The following is a 20,125-nucleotide window of genomic DNA, read 5'->3' on the forward strand; positions in this document are numbered from 1 at the left end:
GCGTTGGCAAATAAGTCTGTTGACTTACCGGTAGGTCATTTAAACAAGTAGAGAAACACTTAAAAGTACATTTTCTTTAATTTAACAACCCAGACGACATGTAGGATTCATAGAAACAAGTCCCAGACAGTGTCAACAAGGACTGTGCCATTAATCTAATTTCAACCATTTTTACACATTACACTCAGCAAGTATTTTCTTCTCCAAATGGGAATAATAATTTACCAAACAGGCCACATGTTACCAACAAGAAAACATTATATATAATAAGTAATAAAAGGTTATGAAAAGAAATGAGAAGTGAGAACATTTTCCCACTGAGTTTCATTAAACCTAGTTCCTCAGAGTAACCACATGGTGGTTTGCTTGTACTTCCAGTCTTCCAGATGTAATGCTTAACAAATGTCACAAAAAAACCAAAAACCACTCAGATATGATTATGACTAGTTCAACTAATTCCTTCTAGGAGTGTGTGTCTGTTTAGATATTGTCAAACAGCATTGCTTAGGTCATTTGAGGTTTCTAGCACCACCATTTGACTAAAAACTGCATACTTCAGATAAAAATGTTGATATGTGGTGATAGTTGGTGTGTAAACAGGACAGATTACATGTAATGACCTGCATGCAATGTGTATATTTCACAATTATTACAGTTGTTTTTTGTACAGTATTGCTGCAAATCTTGCTGCTACAGCTCTGAAATAACTGATTATTGTTTTGCAACATTCATTTTATTTGTTGTATAATTGTAAAATAGTAGATGAATATATTCTTTATTCTTTTTCTAAATGTGATCAAAACTTTTGTACACGTTTTACTTTTTTTAACCACTTCACTTCCCAAATGCACCTTATTTCTTCTGAAAAACCTTGACCTTAATTAACTTTCACAACAAAGAGGAACCTTCTGATGTCAGAGGTTAAGTACTTACTTGTGCCTGCACTGCCAGATGGAAAGCACCTTTTTTGAAGGGCAGCAGGCCGCCCTTCTGATTTCGAGTTCCTTCTGGGAACACCCACAGACGGATCTGTTTATATCAAAGATTAGGTCACAGGAAGAACAAGGATAATCTCTGTAGATCAAAAATGATTTCTTTTTTTATGGGGAAAAGGACACATTACCTGCTCATCCAACATTGTTTTGGCAGCGTCGGTCATGACACTCTTGGCATCGCTGGTCTTCTTGCGGTTGATAAAGACGATCCCGCCGAGCCAGCAGATGAGACCAACAGTACCAGCATAGACCAGCTCCTTCTTTGCAATCATGGTGCAACGGTCTGGTAAGATCTCCATCAGGCCTGAAGAAAAAAGTGCGAGTGTGAGTGACTGAGCAGAATTATTTTTTAATGAAGATAAAGCTTTATATATTTATCTACATATCGTCCAATAAGGTTGTCTGCTCAGTGTATAATCACAGATTGTAAACACACATTTTAAAACTGATTAGAGGCTGATTAATGACGGTGCATGCATGCTATCAAACATTTGCATTTCAATGAGGCGTCAACTTGACGGAAGACAGGTGTTTTATGTAGGTTCAGTGTGTGTTAAATGTTCTGTGTTATCCTCCTGGTGGCCAGTGAAGCAAAGCAAAAATATATACATATACAAGTGTAGTTTGGTGTTGCTAAGACCTATTTTACAGAAATGCTGATTCAACTGTTTGCTTATCTGGGAGGCTGCGGTTTCTACTGCTGTTATTGAATTATGTTGTATCTAAACTGAAGTGTTAAGTGTTTTTGCTCATGTTCAATCCCACTCCTGTATAGTAATAAAGGTAAACTACCTGCTGTATTCTTGGCTGTAGTGGAATAACTAATTCTCCAAAAAAAAATAAAATAAAGAGTGGAATAACTAATTCTCCAAAAAAATGTAATAAAAATAAAAATAAAGAAAATAATGATGGAGGACTTGCACCAAGCTGCACTGGTTCAGTCATACAGCTGCGGTGGAGAAACAAACTGCTCAGAACCCAGAGAGGATGGAGAGTGTTTGCTCCCAACTGCTGTAGCAGATAATGGCAGTTAATAATGACTGGGTGTAGCTGTTGATATGGCAACTCGTACAGCACATCAGATTCAGGCACTTTTCACAGCACTAATTAGACGTCTCTCTTTCTCGCTCTCTCTCCTCTTCTCTCTCCCCCCCGCTGTCACCACTCTGGCTTCATGCCTGGCATCATCACTCACTGGCTCTGAAATCACTCTCTCTCCCAGAAAGACACTAATGGAGAGAAAACCAAGCTCTGCTAATTCTGTCTCCTACAGAGTCAGATTCAGCACAGAGAGGAACGAAGAAAAAGCTGGGGAAAATATTGTACAACACCAAAATGTAAATATTTTTAGAAGACCTTGGTCAAATGATTTTCAGTGAATGTATTTATTTTTCATTAGGTGAATCCCATTACCAGTAAGAAAACTAATTTAACTTAATTTAAATTCAAACCAAATGAGACATTAACCATTTATTACTTCTAGAAGTCAGTCATATTTGTTATAGATTTAGTTTATACTGTTAGTTTAAAAGTTTCTTTATGAATTTAAATACTTTGGTCTGATGCTAACTAAATCAAATGATACTGAAAATAAAATTAAAAAGTCCTTCCTAATGACCTGTCTGAAATCTATGATGGTGATTACATCTGCAGGGATGTAACCCTTTTACCTGTATTTTCCCTTTTATGTGACACGTTTTCAGTATGTTTTTGACCAATGGGAAGGAGACAGTAAGAGGCAGTAATGAAACTCAAAGAATGCAGCCTGCTGTTTAACTTTGTGTGGGAGAGTAAGATACAGGGCAGGGTCCGCTCGCAAAAACATATGTGACTCAGTATTGTAGCGCATAATTTCTGAAATAGTTTTGGTGTCAGGAAACAAAACTTTAATCATATCTGATGTGGGAATGTTGTTGTCAATGTATCTGTATCTAAGTCTATAGCTCCTCAGTGGGGGAGGCATGGGAGGTACATACTTTGCATTTACCAATACTAAAAAATAAATTCTACTATCTGTGTTCTTGATGAAATAAACTGTGGGAGGGGGTAGTTTCCTGTGTCAGACAGTGAGGTCAAGTAGGTCAGCTGATAAACTAAGCCTGTCACACTGGCTGCACCGCTGTAGTTATTTATCAAAGGCAGTGATACTGTGTACATCCTGGTCACAAAAGGCAGCATGTCAACACAGCACAAAGGTTATGTTTTTGACTCGAACACCTCACAGAAGCACATACTTCCTGTAAAACTAACACATCTAACTGAGAAACGCCTCTGGAAGGACTTGTCCTTTTCAGACTTCTATCAGGACCCACGGCAATTTGCAACATGTAGAGGCAAAACACCAATTGTATTTGTGTATTGTGTTACATATTTTGCAATATTATGATAGGAAAACAATCTATAATGCAATCTATTTACTCCTGTCTTTGCACCAGAGAACAGTCATCACTGCAACTAAAATTCAGAAAACTACACTAGTCCAAAGTCTGTCAAATAAAATGTTTGATTATTGAACTATTACTTTCTATAATTATTGTTACTGAAGACAGACTGCCAACATCAAACACTTATAGAGTTTCACTTTCAAAAACACAGCTGAACTAGAGAATGGATTGTGCTTTCAAGAGAGTTGACAGTTGAACATCAAACAAAACTTTATCATCTGCTTTTAGTCTGATGATAACTGTATGAAGGCCTGATATACGGTATGAAATGTTTTTAATTAAGCTAAAATGATTGATGCTTATTTAACTTCCTCAGTACCTGGTGAAAACATAAATTAATTTAGACAAATATCTATGTTACCACTGTGTACAGGTACTTTAGCATTAATTTCTTTAAGTCAAAGAAAAGCTACAGCACCCACCCAGAACATCCAAGGAGCTCTGATGGTTGGAGATGATGACATAAGGACCCTCTGTCTGCAGACGCTCCCAACCACTCACTTCAAACCGAAGACCCAGGAAATATTTCACATGACGAACCAAAGAGCGGATAATCCTGGAAGAGAACGGATAATTACACTCTTTATTTCAAGGACATTCACATGGTTTATACAAGGTGACAGTGATCTGAGGGATAATATATTAGCCAAAAGATTGAAGTGTTTATGGCAAACATTTACTTAGGGTACCTATGGTATAATTAAGGGCTGCAAGATTCAAATAGTGGACCATGAAGCACAGAGTGGCTCAGTTTATGGTCATTAAAGACACCCAGAGAGAAACTGCAAAACTTTCAATTTAAATAATTCAAATGTTTTACAGTTGAACAGATCATGGCTGCAACCCTTTCTACACCCATGCAATTCACACTGCATCCCTTGTTTTTCAAGTTTCTTGTATCACTACAGTAATCCTTTTTTTTTTTAACTCAAACTAACTGTCAGTGCACTTGAGAGCCACATCAATGTTCAATAAAAAAAGATATTCTAAAAAAAGTAATTTTAGATTAATATAAGTATTACATAATACATTAAAACAGTACAAACAGCTAGAAATATTTAAATGACCAATGCATTTAATGAATAATGTGGGTGGTTTGTGGGCTGGGAGTTTGAGACCTCTTGAGGCCTTAAGGGAAATCACTTGCTGCATTTAATCCATCTGTGCCCCCTCCTGACCCCCCCACAGTGATTAACGCAGGACACACAGCAACAAAGCACAGGTCAGAGGAGGTTTTGGTGTGAGCTCAACACACCACCGTCCTGCTGATTACTATCCAGGGACTGACTGAATATACTTCCAATGTTGTAAAATAATGTAAAAGTACTGACTGAATATACTTCCAATGTTGTAAATATATGTATAATGTAAAAGTACATGTTAAGCATCAGTAAAAGTTTCCCATTATATAAATGGAACTCTGAATAAAGTCACCTTCAAGTTTCTTATCAATTTTACACAACGTCTACTTCCATGAAACACTGACCTTAAGCCTTGAATTAGGAAAGAGAGTCAAGAGAGACAAGTCATAAACCTCATTATGTGCTACACGCTCTATTGGATGAGCTACAAAGAAGCTTAAATATTTCTAATGTGATCATTATCTGTGTATTAACTACACAACCTTTGACTATCAAATGACAAATGCCTCCCAATTGGATCTGATGAAGAAAATGTTCAAAGACAAAAATGCTGCCACATGTAAGCTTTTAAGACAGGGGGCGCCAGTCGTATGTTATTGGCCTTGAGCTGGGGCTTTGATTCAGCCATGCTAACTGGCTCCGACTAATTAATTTAAGCGAGTAAAGTTTGCCTTCACCCAAGGGCAAAATAATTTAACCTTTAAACCAGAGTACTCTCCAGATTATCTCACACTGTATTGGGAGTGATAACACACTCAGTCCTGTACAAAAGCCATTGGTTATGCAATGACTCAGTGTTGCTGCAGCTGTAAGACTGTTCAAGGGGAATTAAATGGCCTCAGTTGGATTCATTTTATGGCCAATCCACTAAGCCTTTTCTTTGAGTCTATTCCCTTATCAGTCTCTAAATAGGTTCCTGTTAAACACAGGCAACATCATGACAGTTAGAGGCTCATGTGACTGGTGTGTGCAGAGGTCCCATACAATCTGGCTAGCTTTTATGTGCTGATAAATAAAGATACCAGTTTTCTTCTACTTACCTACTAAAGTAGCTATAGGTAGAATATTGAAATCAGTGCGTTTGGACAGCAGTGGCAAAAACCTGAGCAGATTTATTCACATGTAAATACACTTGAATAAGTACTAAGCTGATTTTCTGAGACAGAGACTACCTAACAATGTTAAGAGCCAACTGACTGAAAAAGGCTAACAATTTTAAGGGTTAAACAAGGTACATAGTTGAGGGAAGTAAAATGATTAGATTTTTATAATTATTTTAAAACAAGGACAGTGGCCAGATTAAAACTCAAGCACAATTTTAAGTTAGTTATATTTGTATAGCGTATTGATTTTTTAAACCACATAAACAACTCAATCAATTAAATAAGTGATAATTGACAAAGCATCTATCTACTGTTATTTGTCCTTCTGTTCTTGCAATATACAGAAAACGGTATATAGAGGAATGCTGATTTATGTTATTTAATCATAATACAATTGCTAAGAATCATGATTAATTAATCATAACTAATGAATCGTAATTAATTGTGCTTGATCCACAATAACCAGATACTTTTTTTTTTTTAAATCATACAACTGTCCTGGTTTAATCTTTGGCCCAGAGGCAATGTCTCTGTCATTGGTGTGGAACCCCAGGGTTCACCTCCTGGGCAAGTTCGAATCCCGGTTAGGGCGGTTGGTACCTTCCAGTGGACTCACCACCCGCAGGAAGGTTTGGTACGGTGCAATGTGATTTGGGTGGCGACTGCTGCCCCCGCGACCCGGTAACGGATAAGCGGATGAAAATGGATGGATGGATGGACAACTGTCCTGGTTTAATTAAGAGATTTTCCAATGAAAAGTTAAAATGTACTTTTTGGTCAAATCATCAAAATTGTTTCCTAAAGTTGGAACCTACAATTAGGAGTTAGACGAGAAAGAATTCATTCCTTCTGTTATCCTAAGATCATACTCAAGACATGTTTGATTTCTTCGATAAACACACACGTGAAAGCTTGTAACTTGGTCACATTCCAGTTGAAGCAAACAACTCTGAGCCAAGTAGTCAAGCCCAGACCCTTTTCTATTGGTTTGACAGTAAAGGCCTTTGACAGAGTGCTCTCTGAAACACACAAGTGTTTTTGTCATCCAAGTTGGCTGGTGTGAAAACAACAAAAACTCTGGTCAGGGTTTGTACAAGGTCTGACCCCAGTAGTTGATTTTACTTGTTACTATGTCACAGTCAACTGGTCATGATAACCTTTGCACACTGGTGCAACACAACACCATGATCCGTGGCTAACGTGACTGTTAACTAGTTGTTCCAAGAGCGGTGAAGCAGTAAATGCCTGCTTGTTCTGGTGCTGCCGTTTTAAGGGAGTGCTGTCAGCAGATCCAGCCCAAAATGAAGTTAAATAGAGAATGGGCCTCATTGTAACTATGTAACTGCCTCCTCAAGGGTAATACTGAGCTGCAGTCCTCAGTGTTCAGGTAACCAGCCTCTCAAACTAGGCTTAAGCATAACAAATAACTCAACCCCCAGGAAACAAAGTTGATTCTTACCCTAAAGGCATACATAAGTGTTTCCCAGCAACCTACAGGTACAGTATCAAGTGACTAGGTCAAAGTTTGTCTACTATAAAATGACACCTGTGTGCTGTGTTACGTAATACCATTATAATAAGTTGAGTCTAACATGTTCTGTTAAGCACCAGAACTCACTCATGTATTTTTATTTTTAATGGGTGAACTCCCCTAAAAAGGCAGTTGATAGCGTTTTATTATCCCTTTTTGTGAACTACGTTACCGTATTTCCGGACAATAAATGTCTATTTTTTTCCAACGCTTTGAACCCCGCGGCTTAAACAATTATGCGGCTAACTTATTGATTTTAATTTGGGCTAACAAAGTTCATAGTTCAGCGTATGTCTGTCTGTGAATGGTTGTGTGAATGGGGAGCGTGCGAGAGAACGGTAGCAAAAGTTGAGATTAGTTTGAGCCCCGTCATGTCGAAGCTTGAGTTGGTTATAAAGCATCTGTTAAAACGCTGTTTATGTACATACTGTTGTGCTGTTTACCTCTGCTGCGGACAAGCACAAAGTGAAGGGAGTAAGCCCCGGAGATAGTGTTTGAGGTATTGACATTAGTAGAATATTGATGAAGAACTGTCTATTCTTTTAATATATTAAAAGACAAAATACGCAACCTACAAAGAAAATATGCAGCAGTTTAGAGAAAGGCCCAAGTTCTTCCTGCTTAGATGCACACCTTAATTTTCTCATAATCATTCAAAAAAAAGGCAGGACAAGTTGTGCATACAAGGTACTTCTCAAAAACAACAAAACAAAAACAAAACAATGGGGCTATAAACACAGTATAGTAAGCAAGCATGTGTACTTTGTTTTAACGGGTCACAGTTTAGTGCTCTTATTACCTGTGTTATCACAGTTGTCAAACTAGTTAATCTAAAGCAAAATGCGCAAGTATAAATATTAAAAAACAGTTAGAGTACATGTGGTTTGGAGTGGTGATCAATGACCTGATCCCAGTTGGTGTTTTTCTTTCGTGTTTTGGAAAAGGACGCAGAGGACATTTGACAGGAGGGAAAGTCTTTACAAAATCTCAGTAAAGTAAACTGTATGTAAGGACGTATAGAACACACAAAACGATTTGGCTTTTATGAATACTGCCGTGTAAGTGTTACATTTATTACGTCTTAAATTCCGCTTGAACGTCGCTTCTGTCAGTCATGGAAGTAACGTTAGCATGGGTTCGATACATAAAGTGTACCATTAGTTTCATATTTTTTCAAAATATGTCAGATATTATTGCAATTATTACCCTGGTATAAATATTAATTATACAACAACTTACACTGAGCAACGCTGTGAATGGTACTACAGCTGGAAAAGCGTAACATATAAATGTTTAATATAAATCTCGGCTGATGTTAGCCAGCGAGCTAACATGCTAAAGTGGCTAAATGTTGGAAAGCGCTTCACACATAATGCAAAACAAACTCACCTCATGTTTTCAACATCTCTGCCCCCGCTCTTCAGGATACACAAGGGAATGGCGAACAGCGCCAGAAGCATCATCCAGGCCACGTAAAAGCACTTTTTGAAATAAAACACAAACGTGCTGCTGGTCCACATCAGCAGCGGGACCAGCAGCAGCGGTGCCATCCACAGCACATCCATAGCGTTCCGCTGCTGAAGCTGACCACTGACAGGCGTAACACACGCTGGGGTTTAGGGCTGGACGGACACGTCGCTACCACACTGGCTGGTTACGGTGCAAGAGAAACGGTGCACCAAGACCCTAACGGACATCACCCGTTGAAAGTCGTCCCCTTAACACACTCTCAATGCGATAAGGGTCGACTTGCAGCCCGAGATGTTCACCTATGCAGCTCATCTGTTGCTAAATGGCATCATGAGGAGGAGTCCCGCGTCATCAGGGGGATTTTTTTTCTGTTTCCGGTTATTGGACTTGCCTGTTAAAGCAGGCAGACGTGCTTTTACAGTGCATTGCACTGCATTCGTATTGACACGGTGTAACCAGCACCAGTTGGTCTACGTGTCTGTCATCTGCGCTGCCTTCCTTTTGGTGAAATTGACAGTTGAATTTGGTCTTTAACAGTTGTTGTCATTCAAGATGCATCCGCATGGAAATAGTTGACAGCATTTCCTCTTCTCTGTAGTAGTAGGTTCATCGGAACCCAATATTTATCTCAGAAGGCAGGCCCCAGTGTTCTGCCATGGCTCAACTGCTGCAACAGTCAGTGTCTATTGTTTTGGAATGACAACCTGTGTGGGCACCGTTTCTCTTCAAAGGATAAGAGGCAATTTCTAGTCCAATGTTCAACATTATATATTTATTCTTATTTAGTGTCACAAAAGAAAGACACACATATTTCTGTTTAAATCCCTACATCTGACTCTAGACAGATATAATGGGCTGGGATACGAAGAAGGTAAATGCAGGAAAATACAGAAAATGCAACTACAAATATACTCTAACTTTTATGTTGCATTTTAACCTCTCCTTTGAATAATACATTGCTTTTCCAAAATTTAATACTGCAGAATAAAAAAAAGTAGTGTGGAGTTACACAAAAGCTAATTATCATTTTCCTCTGACTGTTTTTTAAATTATTTTTATATTTTATATTTTAAGTTTATGTTTTCTTTTATACTTAGACACTGATTCTTAAATCAATCAGTGCATATTCACTCTCTACAAAGAGGTATTCTGACCAGATTTGCAGCAGGTTTGTGTATAATTGGATTAGCTGTGGTAATCCGATCACTGGCTGTAATCTGACACTGCCCAGTGGTCTTTACCATATCACAGCCATGCTGAGGAGCTCTTGCTTGGCATGAGTTGAAAGATTAGGCTAAACTGGTCATAAAGCCTACTTCAATATGTGTGAGTACCCTAATCATTGGAAACTAACCCTGTCTGCTGACAGGAAATCTAATTTGCACTTTTGACATTGTACATCAGCAAGGGGTCATTTGTTCAGTGTGTGTTAGCAACGAGGTAGCAGGCATTATCAGGTTTACAAATACTGATTATTGACTTTTCATAATCTAAGGTTGTGTTGCCTCAGATGAAAGAAACAGAGATGTGTCGATTTGAGTCCCAGGATTTCAGTTATCTCAGTACATGCACACATAGTGTTAATATATAAATGAACTCTTAACTGGTCCTTGTGCACCCTCTATAGGTGAAACCTATAATGTAATTAATTTATAGTTCATTTAGCTGTACATACAATCACTGGTTATTGAATAGTATGACAAAAGGCATTTGATTTATAAAATTATAGCATACAGTTAATGTGTTCTGTACATTGTGTTATTAAGTACAATCATTTTTTACTTTTGAACAGGTACTTTGAGTCATAATACCACAGATGTTGCATACTACTTCCACTTCTTTAATTTATATTTTAATAATATAATTTAATAATTTTAATTTATTTTTTCATTAATAGCTATTATGATATTTTGGGACATTTTAAAACTTACTACTTACTACAAATTATCTAATTAGACTAATTTAACTTTTTTAACTTAACAATTCTGGGTACGTTAAGGTCTTTATGGAATTTTAAGCTTATTACTACCACTGCATATACTGTAACAAACAAATATCTTGTACATATCTCATCTACTGCCCTAGCATTAAACATACAAATACCTTTTAATGGCTTACCCTACTTGAAAAAATAACAAAAGCAATACTTGTAACTAAAATGCTATGACATTTGGCATAGCGAGCCCTTCCGTATGAATCATAGCGCTAAAGCTAAGACCCAGCTGTGCAGAGGTTTTCCTGCAAGAACAAAAAGCAACCACTAGATGGTAGTGTTGTACTAACTCGCGATAATGATCAGCCACCGTATTTCATCATAAAACATGCTGACCGTGATAATTAAAAGCAGCTCGGGTGAATATTTTAACTCTGGGTGACGTGTAGAGAAACGTAAACACAGTCATTTATAATGTAATTATGAACACACATGAAGTCAATGCAGAGGATCCTGTGAATTGTCAAGGAGGAAAAGCGAAGAATTATGTACCTGTTCCTTCACCCCAAAAAACATTGGCTGATTCATATGTAGTTGTTAAAGATTCGCAGCCGAGATCAGATCACAGCTCGTATCCTGTTAAACTTATCTGCTGTCACTGCCCACCAGCTGATTTGTACAGGTTTTTATCATTTGACTTTGCTCCTTCCAAAGTAACATCCTCTGTTGGGTATATTGAGTATGTAAGTCATGTTGCTTCCTCACTCTCATTTAAAATGTATTTAAGTTTAAAGCTATACTTTAAAACACGTGTGATATTATTTTTGCTATGAAACTTTTATCATGACAAGTTTTTTTTTACTGATGAGTTTAAGTGTAAACTCCCATGGAAGAAGTGCCTTGTACTTATATTCATCATTTTATAATATTCACATGGAGCTTGACTTCTCTCAGGAGGTAGTCCTATGGGGTTACAATGTTCTTACAAAGTTGTTACATAACATTTTTGTATTATTGAGTACTAAAGACAACCACATATTCCTCTCTGTGTTAAAAAAAAATGTCATCCACATCATAGAACAGCTGTAAACACACACTTTTATAATAATAATAATAATAATAACAATAACAAAATACTTAGCTTCCAAGAAGTGAACTCCAATTAAAAGCCATTAAATATAGGTGTATCATGTGCAAGGTCAGGCCAGTATCAATAGTGTGTCCATAAAGTGGCATTAGATTTATCTAAGTGAAGGCAGGGCTGTTAAAGCCTTGGATGACCCTGCTATGAACCAGGGAAAGTAGAGTAATGTGATCAAGATGTATCCAGTATAGACAACTGCATAAAGAGCCAGTAGATAAAGCAAAAATGTATTATGATAACAGACCTGATCTGCCTAACATTTTCAAACATGCTTTAATATCCTTTCCTTACAGTTAGAAGGTCATTGGTTCAATGCCTGGAGGAACAAGATGGTGTCTCTGTATGGAATCGGCTCTATACCGGTTTTCTCTGTTTCTCTATGTAAACATTGTTATGAAAATGAGTGACAATGGTTGTTTGTCTTTGGCCCACACTATTATGAATGTTCTATGAATGTTCTCTTGTTGTTTTTCTTCTTCCCCTCCTCACTGTCCAGTACATAGACTACAGCTTAGGTTACTTATTCACTATAAACTGACCTGTAGTTCGTTTCTGTATGTGGCACAGTGATTGACTAGCAAACTTTCCTGGGTGTACCTAGCCCTTGCCCGGTGACTTAGCTAAAAATGCTGTGCAACGTAGAAAAAGAAGAAAAAATGGAATCAGTAGACAGGCAGGAAAACAGTGAAGGGAAAAGTTGCAAACATAAACGGAATGGAGAAAGTGGGATTGCTTATTGATGAGGTTGGAGTCACACTCCCTCTGGGGCTGTTCAATGAAACATCTGCCATGGGTGGTGACCTTTGTAAACCACCCGCTGCCCTGTGTTCCTGCTGCCATGGAGCAGCACCGGCATTGTGAGTGATCAGAGATATCTGGGGAAAGGGTTGAGTAGAGTTGAATAGGAAACCTTTCTCCAAACATACTCTATCAGAGCTTTTTTTGATTTCCTAACTGTGAACGCGCATCAGCAGCTGTCACAGTGGAGGCGGGTGCCCGCGCACAGCAGATCCAAGCAGAGCTCTCTCTCTCTCTCTCTCTGCCTCTCTGTTTTACTCTCTCTCACTCACCAGCGTGAAGATTATGCTGCAGCTCCTAGCCATCTTGTGTCACGCAGGATGAGACTCTGAAGAGAAATAAGCTCGGTCTCAGAAGCGTTTTTTCCCTCTTTATTAACAGGACCACCAACAGGAAAACGACACCGCAGAGGCACCGAAATCACATCAGGGTGCTCCGAAAACACATCACTGGAGTCGTGGATTATTCCGGAGACAACGTTCTGGAACCATGAGCTGGGGGTCAGAGCTATGGGTGAGTCTGGGTGCACTTGTACCCGCTTCACCACGCTGCGTGTTCTCTCAGAAACCACGAATACGCGCGTGAAGTGACTAACGCGGCGTTTTCTCCGGTTGCCGCTTAAAACGACGTTAATTCGTGCGGTGCTTTGTGGCCGTTAGCCAGCGGGGGGCTAATTTGTAGCGGTTATCACCAGAGCCTATCTCTCTAACTGCTGTTTGTCTTTTTAACGGTTAAATTTCAGTTGTTTGAACTGCTGGCAGCGGGGTTTCCATTTGCGGGGTTCAGAAATACACATATTTCGCTTTACATTCGTTTTGGTACGAATTTAAAGCAAGCTTCGGACAAAAACACAGAAACACATACACACCCCCTTCATGTATTACCAACGGTAGCTGCTCCTGCTCTGGTGCAATGTTGTTGAGGCAGTGTCACGTCTGCTCTGACACTTTGTCTGTTGTTATCATTTAACAAATGTGTAACAAGCTCTGACAGAGGGAGGTAAACGTCTCTCATTTATTTGTCGATGACCACACACTGTACATTATTGATTTACGCGTACACAAAGCTGGTTTTTAATTACATTCTTCTCCTTGATATACAGTACTGTCAGTGTAGTCCTGTGACTTGTGTGATCCGGTGTGCAGAGAGTTTTCATTCAAAGATGGGGGTTGGTGCACTTGTGACCGTTGAAAGTGTTAAACCCTTTGTATAGAACACTCAAGTCAACAAACATTGAAATATTTTACTATGATGTTCAACTCCTATCGGCATCTGATTTTAAACTGGATGATGAGAACATTTTCTGTCTGTCCGCTAGATTATCTCACCTTTTGTTGTGACAGAATATTTACAGATAAAACCATATTAGCCTAACATATAGCATTTTGCAAAAAACGCTATGTTTTCTTAAAAATGTGAATTTCCAGATTCAGGATTTTATTAAAACATTGCTCTCTTTTTTGGCCCTCAACAATAGAGTATGTTTGTTTGCAGGTTGTCTGTGTAGGTTCTCAGTCACCCATCCAGTTGCCCTCAATGTAACAATTTTTGGTTTGTTTGCAGAGATTATATTGTTGTATTACACCAATAAAGTGTTTCCCAATGCTCTGTTAGCTGCATATTTAGATAAGATATTTGAAAAATAGAATCAAACACGTTTATACAGACTCATAAGTGACTAATATATATGGAGTGACAGGCCAAAATAAATCTGAACACTGTCTTTAATTGGCATTCTTGAAACATGAAACGCAGGATTAAAAGCAAGGTTTTTAATACAGGATTCATGACACAGCAAATTGTTCAGCAGCTCAAAAAACCTTGACATCATACTTGGGATGGATTGTAATTCTACAAGAGGCTTTGAAGACCAACGTTGTGGGCTACCACAATTAGTCCAAATATGTCCATATGGTCTAGATGAATAATAGTTATTGTTATGCATTGTTTGAAGTATACCTGGGTTACTTTATGAGGACGTTCTGTTTCTGTTATTAGCCATATTTACATCAAATTTTACACAATGGTAGTTGGACAAGTCTCTGTCACATTTAATTTTATAGGCAAGGATGAAATAAATGGTGAAACTATTTATTATTTATCACTGCATGCACTGTATATTTGACAATTGAATGCATATCCCTTATCACTGCATTACGGTTGCCATTTTAATTGAATCATCTATAAATAGCACAGAGCTATTTCATGTACAACTAACTACTAAACTAAACCATTTTTACTCTACTTTTAATCAAAGATATCAGATATCCATCTATTGTTGTTGTTAAAAATTATTGTATGCAAGTGGTTTTATGATGCAGTTACAACGATGAAACAATTTAATTTGGCTTTTGAATGTTTCATAAGTCACATGACACCAATGCCAACACTAGAAAACAAAACCTGAGTCCTGGATTCTGACTGCTAAAAATGTAGTACAGATTTATTTTTTACTACGGCAGGATAAATTACATTCTGTTTATAAATAATTCAGAACCTCCAAATCTGGAATTTACTTGCATCACCAGTTTAGTAAAGTGATTACATTTTAATATTGGATCTAGTTTAACAGACAGACAGAATTTCTCCTTTGCAACTCTAGACAACAAACCCGCACCATGACCTTGCTGCCATAAATTCCAGTGCTATGATGTCACTACATTTGAACCCCCACCTCACGCTCCCCTTCCTCAGATCAGGTTAAATTTACAGTACATGGGTGTGTGGTATCCCTTACAGAGGCTGTATACTGTACAGTTCCTATTTCCAACAGAGTTACACATTTTATGCTCCTAAACACATGTTAGGTGATAAAGATTGCAAGACCATGTCAAACTATTTTTACAACTTGATAATTAGCACCTATGGCAATAGGAATCCTTGCTGTCAGGGTTTTGTTGCAGTGACTCGTGTTGTTATTTTGTTGTGGAATTGATGGCCTGAAAACGTTTTCCGTCAGCTGCCTGTGCGCAGTGGTGGACCAAACGTTTTCCGTCAGCTGCCTGTGCGCTGAAAGCCAGTGGTGGACACTGGCACCTGAGGTGCTGGTTTATTGTCGCTGGATTCACAGCAAATTCAAAATAAATGACAAGGACATAGACATGTTTGTGTGTGAATTACACCACATGGAGTTGCCATTTGGTAATTTTTATGCACATAGTATACTGTACATTTCTTGGGCTTTCAAAATGAATGTCAAGATGACATCTTCACACAGTTTAGTATAGAATAAAGTGCTCTGAATATCACATTTCTTGGGCTTTCAAAATGAATGTACTACTTCCATTTATTCGTGAAAGTAATTACGTAGATGACATCTTCACACAGTTTATTATAGAATAAAGTGCTCTGAATATTCAATAATTATGTTGCCTATTCACATATCATTGCTGTGATACACATTGATACATGCAAGAAAAAGTTTTAGTTTCAACATAGTCTAAACATAACAATGGAGCGTAAAATGACATTCAAGAGCTCAGCATGAGTTTGTGGAGGCTTAACTTTAAGTCAGATGCCCAGCCTCACTGAGCACAAGGCCAGTAAGTAAGTCTACAGTTGACAAGATGACTGACACAATTACCAAATGGATTTTGAGTGTAGACTGATTAATATTGTTGAGGATTACAACCGTAGTTTTTTTTTTTGGAATGTCAAAATCTGTCTACAAATGTCGTTCATGATGCAGAGCAATGAATAAAAAGTCCATTAACTATATGAGCCTAAACATTGAGTCATATTTTTTCATATTTTTCCTGACAAATGAATGTCAATCGTTAAATAAAAACAGACTGTTATATATTTTTCAGTTTTTTTTGGTCACATTTAGGAAAGTTGATTTACCTTGATTAATCACGATTTATTGTGATTAATCTACAGCTAACCTCTGATTAGTCAGATTAAACATTTTAACTTTCGGATTAAAATAATTTTTGTTGTATTATTCACCAATCCATGGCTGTAAAAATATTGTTGTACTTGTAGGCAGTAAAGTGGTTGTGGACCTCTGCTCTACAAGACAAGCAGGAACATGTTTTATTTACTCAAACTTGTCTTGCAAAGTTTAAATAGCACCGTATGTATACAGCCACAAGCAGCTGTTTTTTCCCCCAGTGTTTGCTATACTGAATGTGGCGTAACACCTCAGCTCTACATACAGTGTTAACCACTTTCTCTGATAGTGCTGTAGTCAAAAGTTAATATAATAATATAATATAATATAATAAGATATGTTTCCCCACCCAGCAGCAGATCAGCCTGGAGATAGTTGATCTTAGGAATTGTTTTTCTTCCTAAGTAAAAAAGGAGGTGGAGGCTCTCCCTTGGATTCTTCAGTAATGTACCTGTTCCAGAGTTCACGGACCGAACCCTACATTCTTTGAATTTCCCCAGCGTTGTCAGTGAAGGTCTACTTTCCTACTGCACTGCTCTACTGAGAAACACTTAGGCTCAGCTAGTCATACAAAGCAAACATAACCTGGAGGTATTTTACTGACTTTCATCTGCACAAGAAGCCTGGAATTTTTTTTGAACAGAGCCTTAGCTTATTCACTAAAAATGTATTACAGGGACCTGCTGTTTTTACAGCGTGAGTCAAATCCAGGTATTTGTTTCTTCAATCATAGTCTCTTGTATATGTAGCCGTGACTCTTAACTAGTTATCTGCGGGTGGTTGTTGCTACAGGAAATGACACACAGCTTTAAATCTTGCTAGCACAAATGACATCATAGAAAATATCTGCCTTGGATATTTATAAGGTTGCTTGTGAGATTGAGTGGTCTATTATATACTAAAAAGTTTGTGCAGGCAAATGTAAACCTGTACTTTGACACAGCAGAAGTGAAAAACAGCACACAACAGAAAGAGGTACCATGGAAACAACTTACACTTTCATATCGCTTGCCTGAGTTCTTCTTTCAAATTAATCAGAATGTGAATTGAAGGCATGTAGCAGGACTTATGTCACTATTGATCAGAACCAGAGTGGATAAAAACAGTTTCCAAAGATAATGCCAGTTTTAAGATACTGATTCAGTGAGCCAAATACTCTGCAACGGCTTTAGTAAGTGTCTCATTCTTCTTAAAGTACATTTGTTTAAGTAGGGCAACAATCAGTAGTTTTGAAGCATTTTAACTTCTGGCGCAAAGCCAGAGTTAAGCTAGTTGATAAAGCACTGAATAAGCCACATTCCTAATGCTGAACACGCAATAAACATGACTGTATATTTGATAGAGTCACTTTTTTGTTTTACAAAGTTGTACAACATTGTGTTTGTTAATTTGTGTAGTTGTTTTAACTGGTAGCCTAAGTTGCAGTTCTATTTTTTTTACATCTAGTATCTATCTTAATTCAAATAATCAATATTTAAAATACGTTAATAATTATCCAGATTTCTTATTATATATCTATCTATTTAATCATAGTGTATGTGAGCACTTACTTAAGGTTAGTGTTCTGTATGTGGTGACACAAATCTACCATGCTCTTCCTGTTTTTTTTTTTTTCGAAACAGAAAAGTAAGTTGAGCGTAAACGCGACTGATCTGGTGAGTTAGTGATAACAGAAGACTGTTGTGTTTCAGCTGAAATAAACAAATCATAAGATCGAATGACCAAGTCATTACATGAAGCGGGGGAAAGAATGTGATCTGAGATGAAATTGTTGCACCTTCGTTGGAGCTTTGTGAGTCACCATGAGTAAATGCCCACATTTTGGTCAAATCAGCCGAGTGGACTCCAAGGCACTGAATGCTTTTGGTACAGCATCACTACACTGATTATGGGGTTTGTGATATTTCTTTTTTTGTTACCATGAAAGTTACGATCATCACAGCCAAAATATTTCGGAACCACTCCACAGCAACAACAACAACTCTTTGTTTGTATTTAGAGTTTGTTAGATTAGTTGAACATTTGTATTATTTTGTCCAAACAGTAGAGAAAGAATCAACAAAAAAAATTGAAATTGTAAGTGTTTTATGGTTGATCGCCAGGCGTTTGTCCAGTTTTCCTTTTTTACGATACATTTGACAGCATCGTATCATTGTAGGGAAGTTAATTTGAAAATGAACTGGCTCTGTGGTTTTACCTTTATGTGTATTCACTTTGACACACCTTGACAGTTTCACTTTGCTCATGTGAGGGATTTGGGAAGTGGCTATTTGGTATTGTTCCAGGCTGAGCTTCACTCTTTAGAAGAAGTGTGTCATTTTCTGTTGCACAATTTTTGATGAGGCATGATGGAAAAAGCAGAGACTCTTTTCAAAGAACAGCAGCTCAAGGTGAGTACATTGGTGGAAATGGCTCATGTTGCTGGTGTGTTTGTTTGACAGTGTGTTAATTCTTTTCAGTGTTAGATGAGGGACTGAGTTGGGGGAGACTGTGTTGCCACTAAGGACACAATATCTAGTTTCTCTTCTTAGTCAAACTCTGTTGCCCATCGACCCCAGTGTAATGGTGAAGGGAAAGTGTTCCTGTGCAGTCTGTTAAATGTCAATTGTTTACTCTTATGTCTGTAAGTGTCTCTCCGGGCTTTGCCAGAGGGGCACAGCCAGTAAGGTTCAGTCAAAATTCTTCTGTCTTCGTGTGAATTTCAGCGGTGCGTGTGCAACAGTGAGTCATCAATGATCTTCTGAGTTTGAGACATAACGGGTCTACACTGAGTTTACTTTTTCTGTGACGTGTGTCATTGTGACTCAGACTTCTCTAAGGTCACCCTCATTCTCTGCTGCTCACTTGACAATTGGACCACTTCGGGGCTGACACCTGAATCTTGTGGAGGGGCTGAGACATGAACTATCCTTTACTCACCCCCAACTCATACATGTGACTTAGTCACCTCTTTCTTTTAGTTTTGTGACAGAAGTAGAGAAGAAAAGGTCCACTTTAAATCATAAGGGCCCACACTGCACCCTAGTGAGTAATGACTAGGAACAAAGGGGCTGAGAGGTGGGGGTAGGCAGGTTATTTAAATAGGTTTTTATACAGTATGTAGATGGAGTAGGCAAGTTGGACTGTTAATCAAAAAAAATATAAGAACCTAATGAATTGTAATAGTTGCTCCAGCTATTACGAGGTTTGCATGATAATCAGATTGATTAATTAGAATTAAAATGTACCTATTAGGCACAACTTGAGTTATAGTTTTGCATATGTTTTGTGACTGTTCTTCCAGACTAAAAACGAAATAATTTCATTTCAGTTAAACAATTGTAGTTCCTCTTCACTTCCCCTTAACCTACAGGCAAGACCTTTTCCAATAAAAAAAGAATGACTAGCTACTTCCCACCACAAACTGCCTCTGTCCTTAATTTTACTGTTAACTGCTCTTTCATCTCTGATGTCAGTTTGTATCACTGATTGGCTGCTGTCTCACTTAAAAAAGCCATTCATGCTCTCTGGCTCACTGCACTATTGCGTTAGCTAGTGTAAATGTCACATGCTTTGTCTTGGTTCATTTCATTGATCAAAGTTGTTCAGGAACAATAGAGTGTAGATGAACACATGACTGCCATGTTGGCTGTTAAAATCATTTTAAAACATTTTTACAGTATCTTCGAAACTG

The 20,125-nt window shown here is 37.9% G+C and overlaps 2 protein-coding genes across 19 annotated transcripts in view; one reads left to right on the plus strand and one right to left on the minus strand.

Annotated features, from left to right (window-relative positions):
- The window catches only part of agpat2 (1-acylglycerol-3-phosphate O-acyltransferase 2 (lysophosphatidic acid acyltransferase, beta)), a 12,445-nt gene extending 3,064 nt beyond the window's left edge, over nt 1-9,381 (minus strand). The window contains exons 1-4 of the mRNA XM_008325763.3: nt 8,605-9,381; nt 3,862-3,995; nt 1,124-1,299; nt 934-1,029 (exon numbers count right to left, since the gene is read on the minus strand). Coding sequence (XP_008323985.1) covers nt 934-1,029; nt 1,124-1,299; nt 3,862-3,995; nt 8,605-8,780 — 582 coding nt within the window. The 5' untranslated portion in view covers nt 8,781-9,381. The remainder of the gene's footprint in view (nt 1-933; nt 1,030-1,123; nt 1,300-3,861; nt 3,996-8,604) is intronic.
- A 3,373-nt stretch (nt 9,382-12,754) lies between these two features.
- The window catches only part of fnbp1b (formin binding protein 1b), a 53,732-nt gene continuing 46,361 nt past the window's right edge, over nt 12,755-20,125 (plus strand). For 4 of the 18 annotated variants that reach the window (XM_025062643.1, XM_025062652.1, XM_025062647.1 and 1 more), the window contains exon 1: nt 18,690-18,842. In XM_025062643.1, coding sequence (XP_024918411.1) covers nt 18,798-18,842 — 45 coding nt within the window. In that variant the 5' untranslated portion in view covers nt 18,690-18,797. Of the gene's footprint in view, nt 13,074-18,689; nt 18,843-20,125 lie in introns of those variants that run through there. The other 14 variants (XM_025062655.1, XM_025062657.1, XM_025062656.1 and 11 more) reach the window with 8 other exon arrangements.

Source organism: Cynoglossus semilaevis, chromosome 14 (genome assembly GCF_000523025.1).
Source record: "Cynoglossus semilaevis isolate Cse_v1.0 chromosome 14, Cse_v1.0, whole genome shotgun sequence".
NCBI classification, from domain to species: Eukaryota; Metazoa; Chordata; class Actinopteri; order Pleuronectiformes; family Cynoglossidae; genus Cynoglossus; species Cynoglossus semilaevis.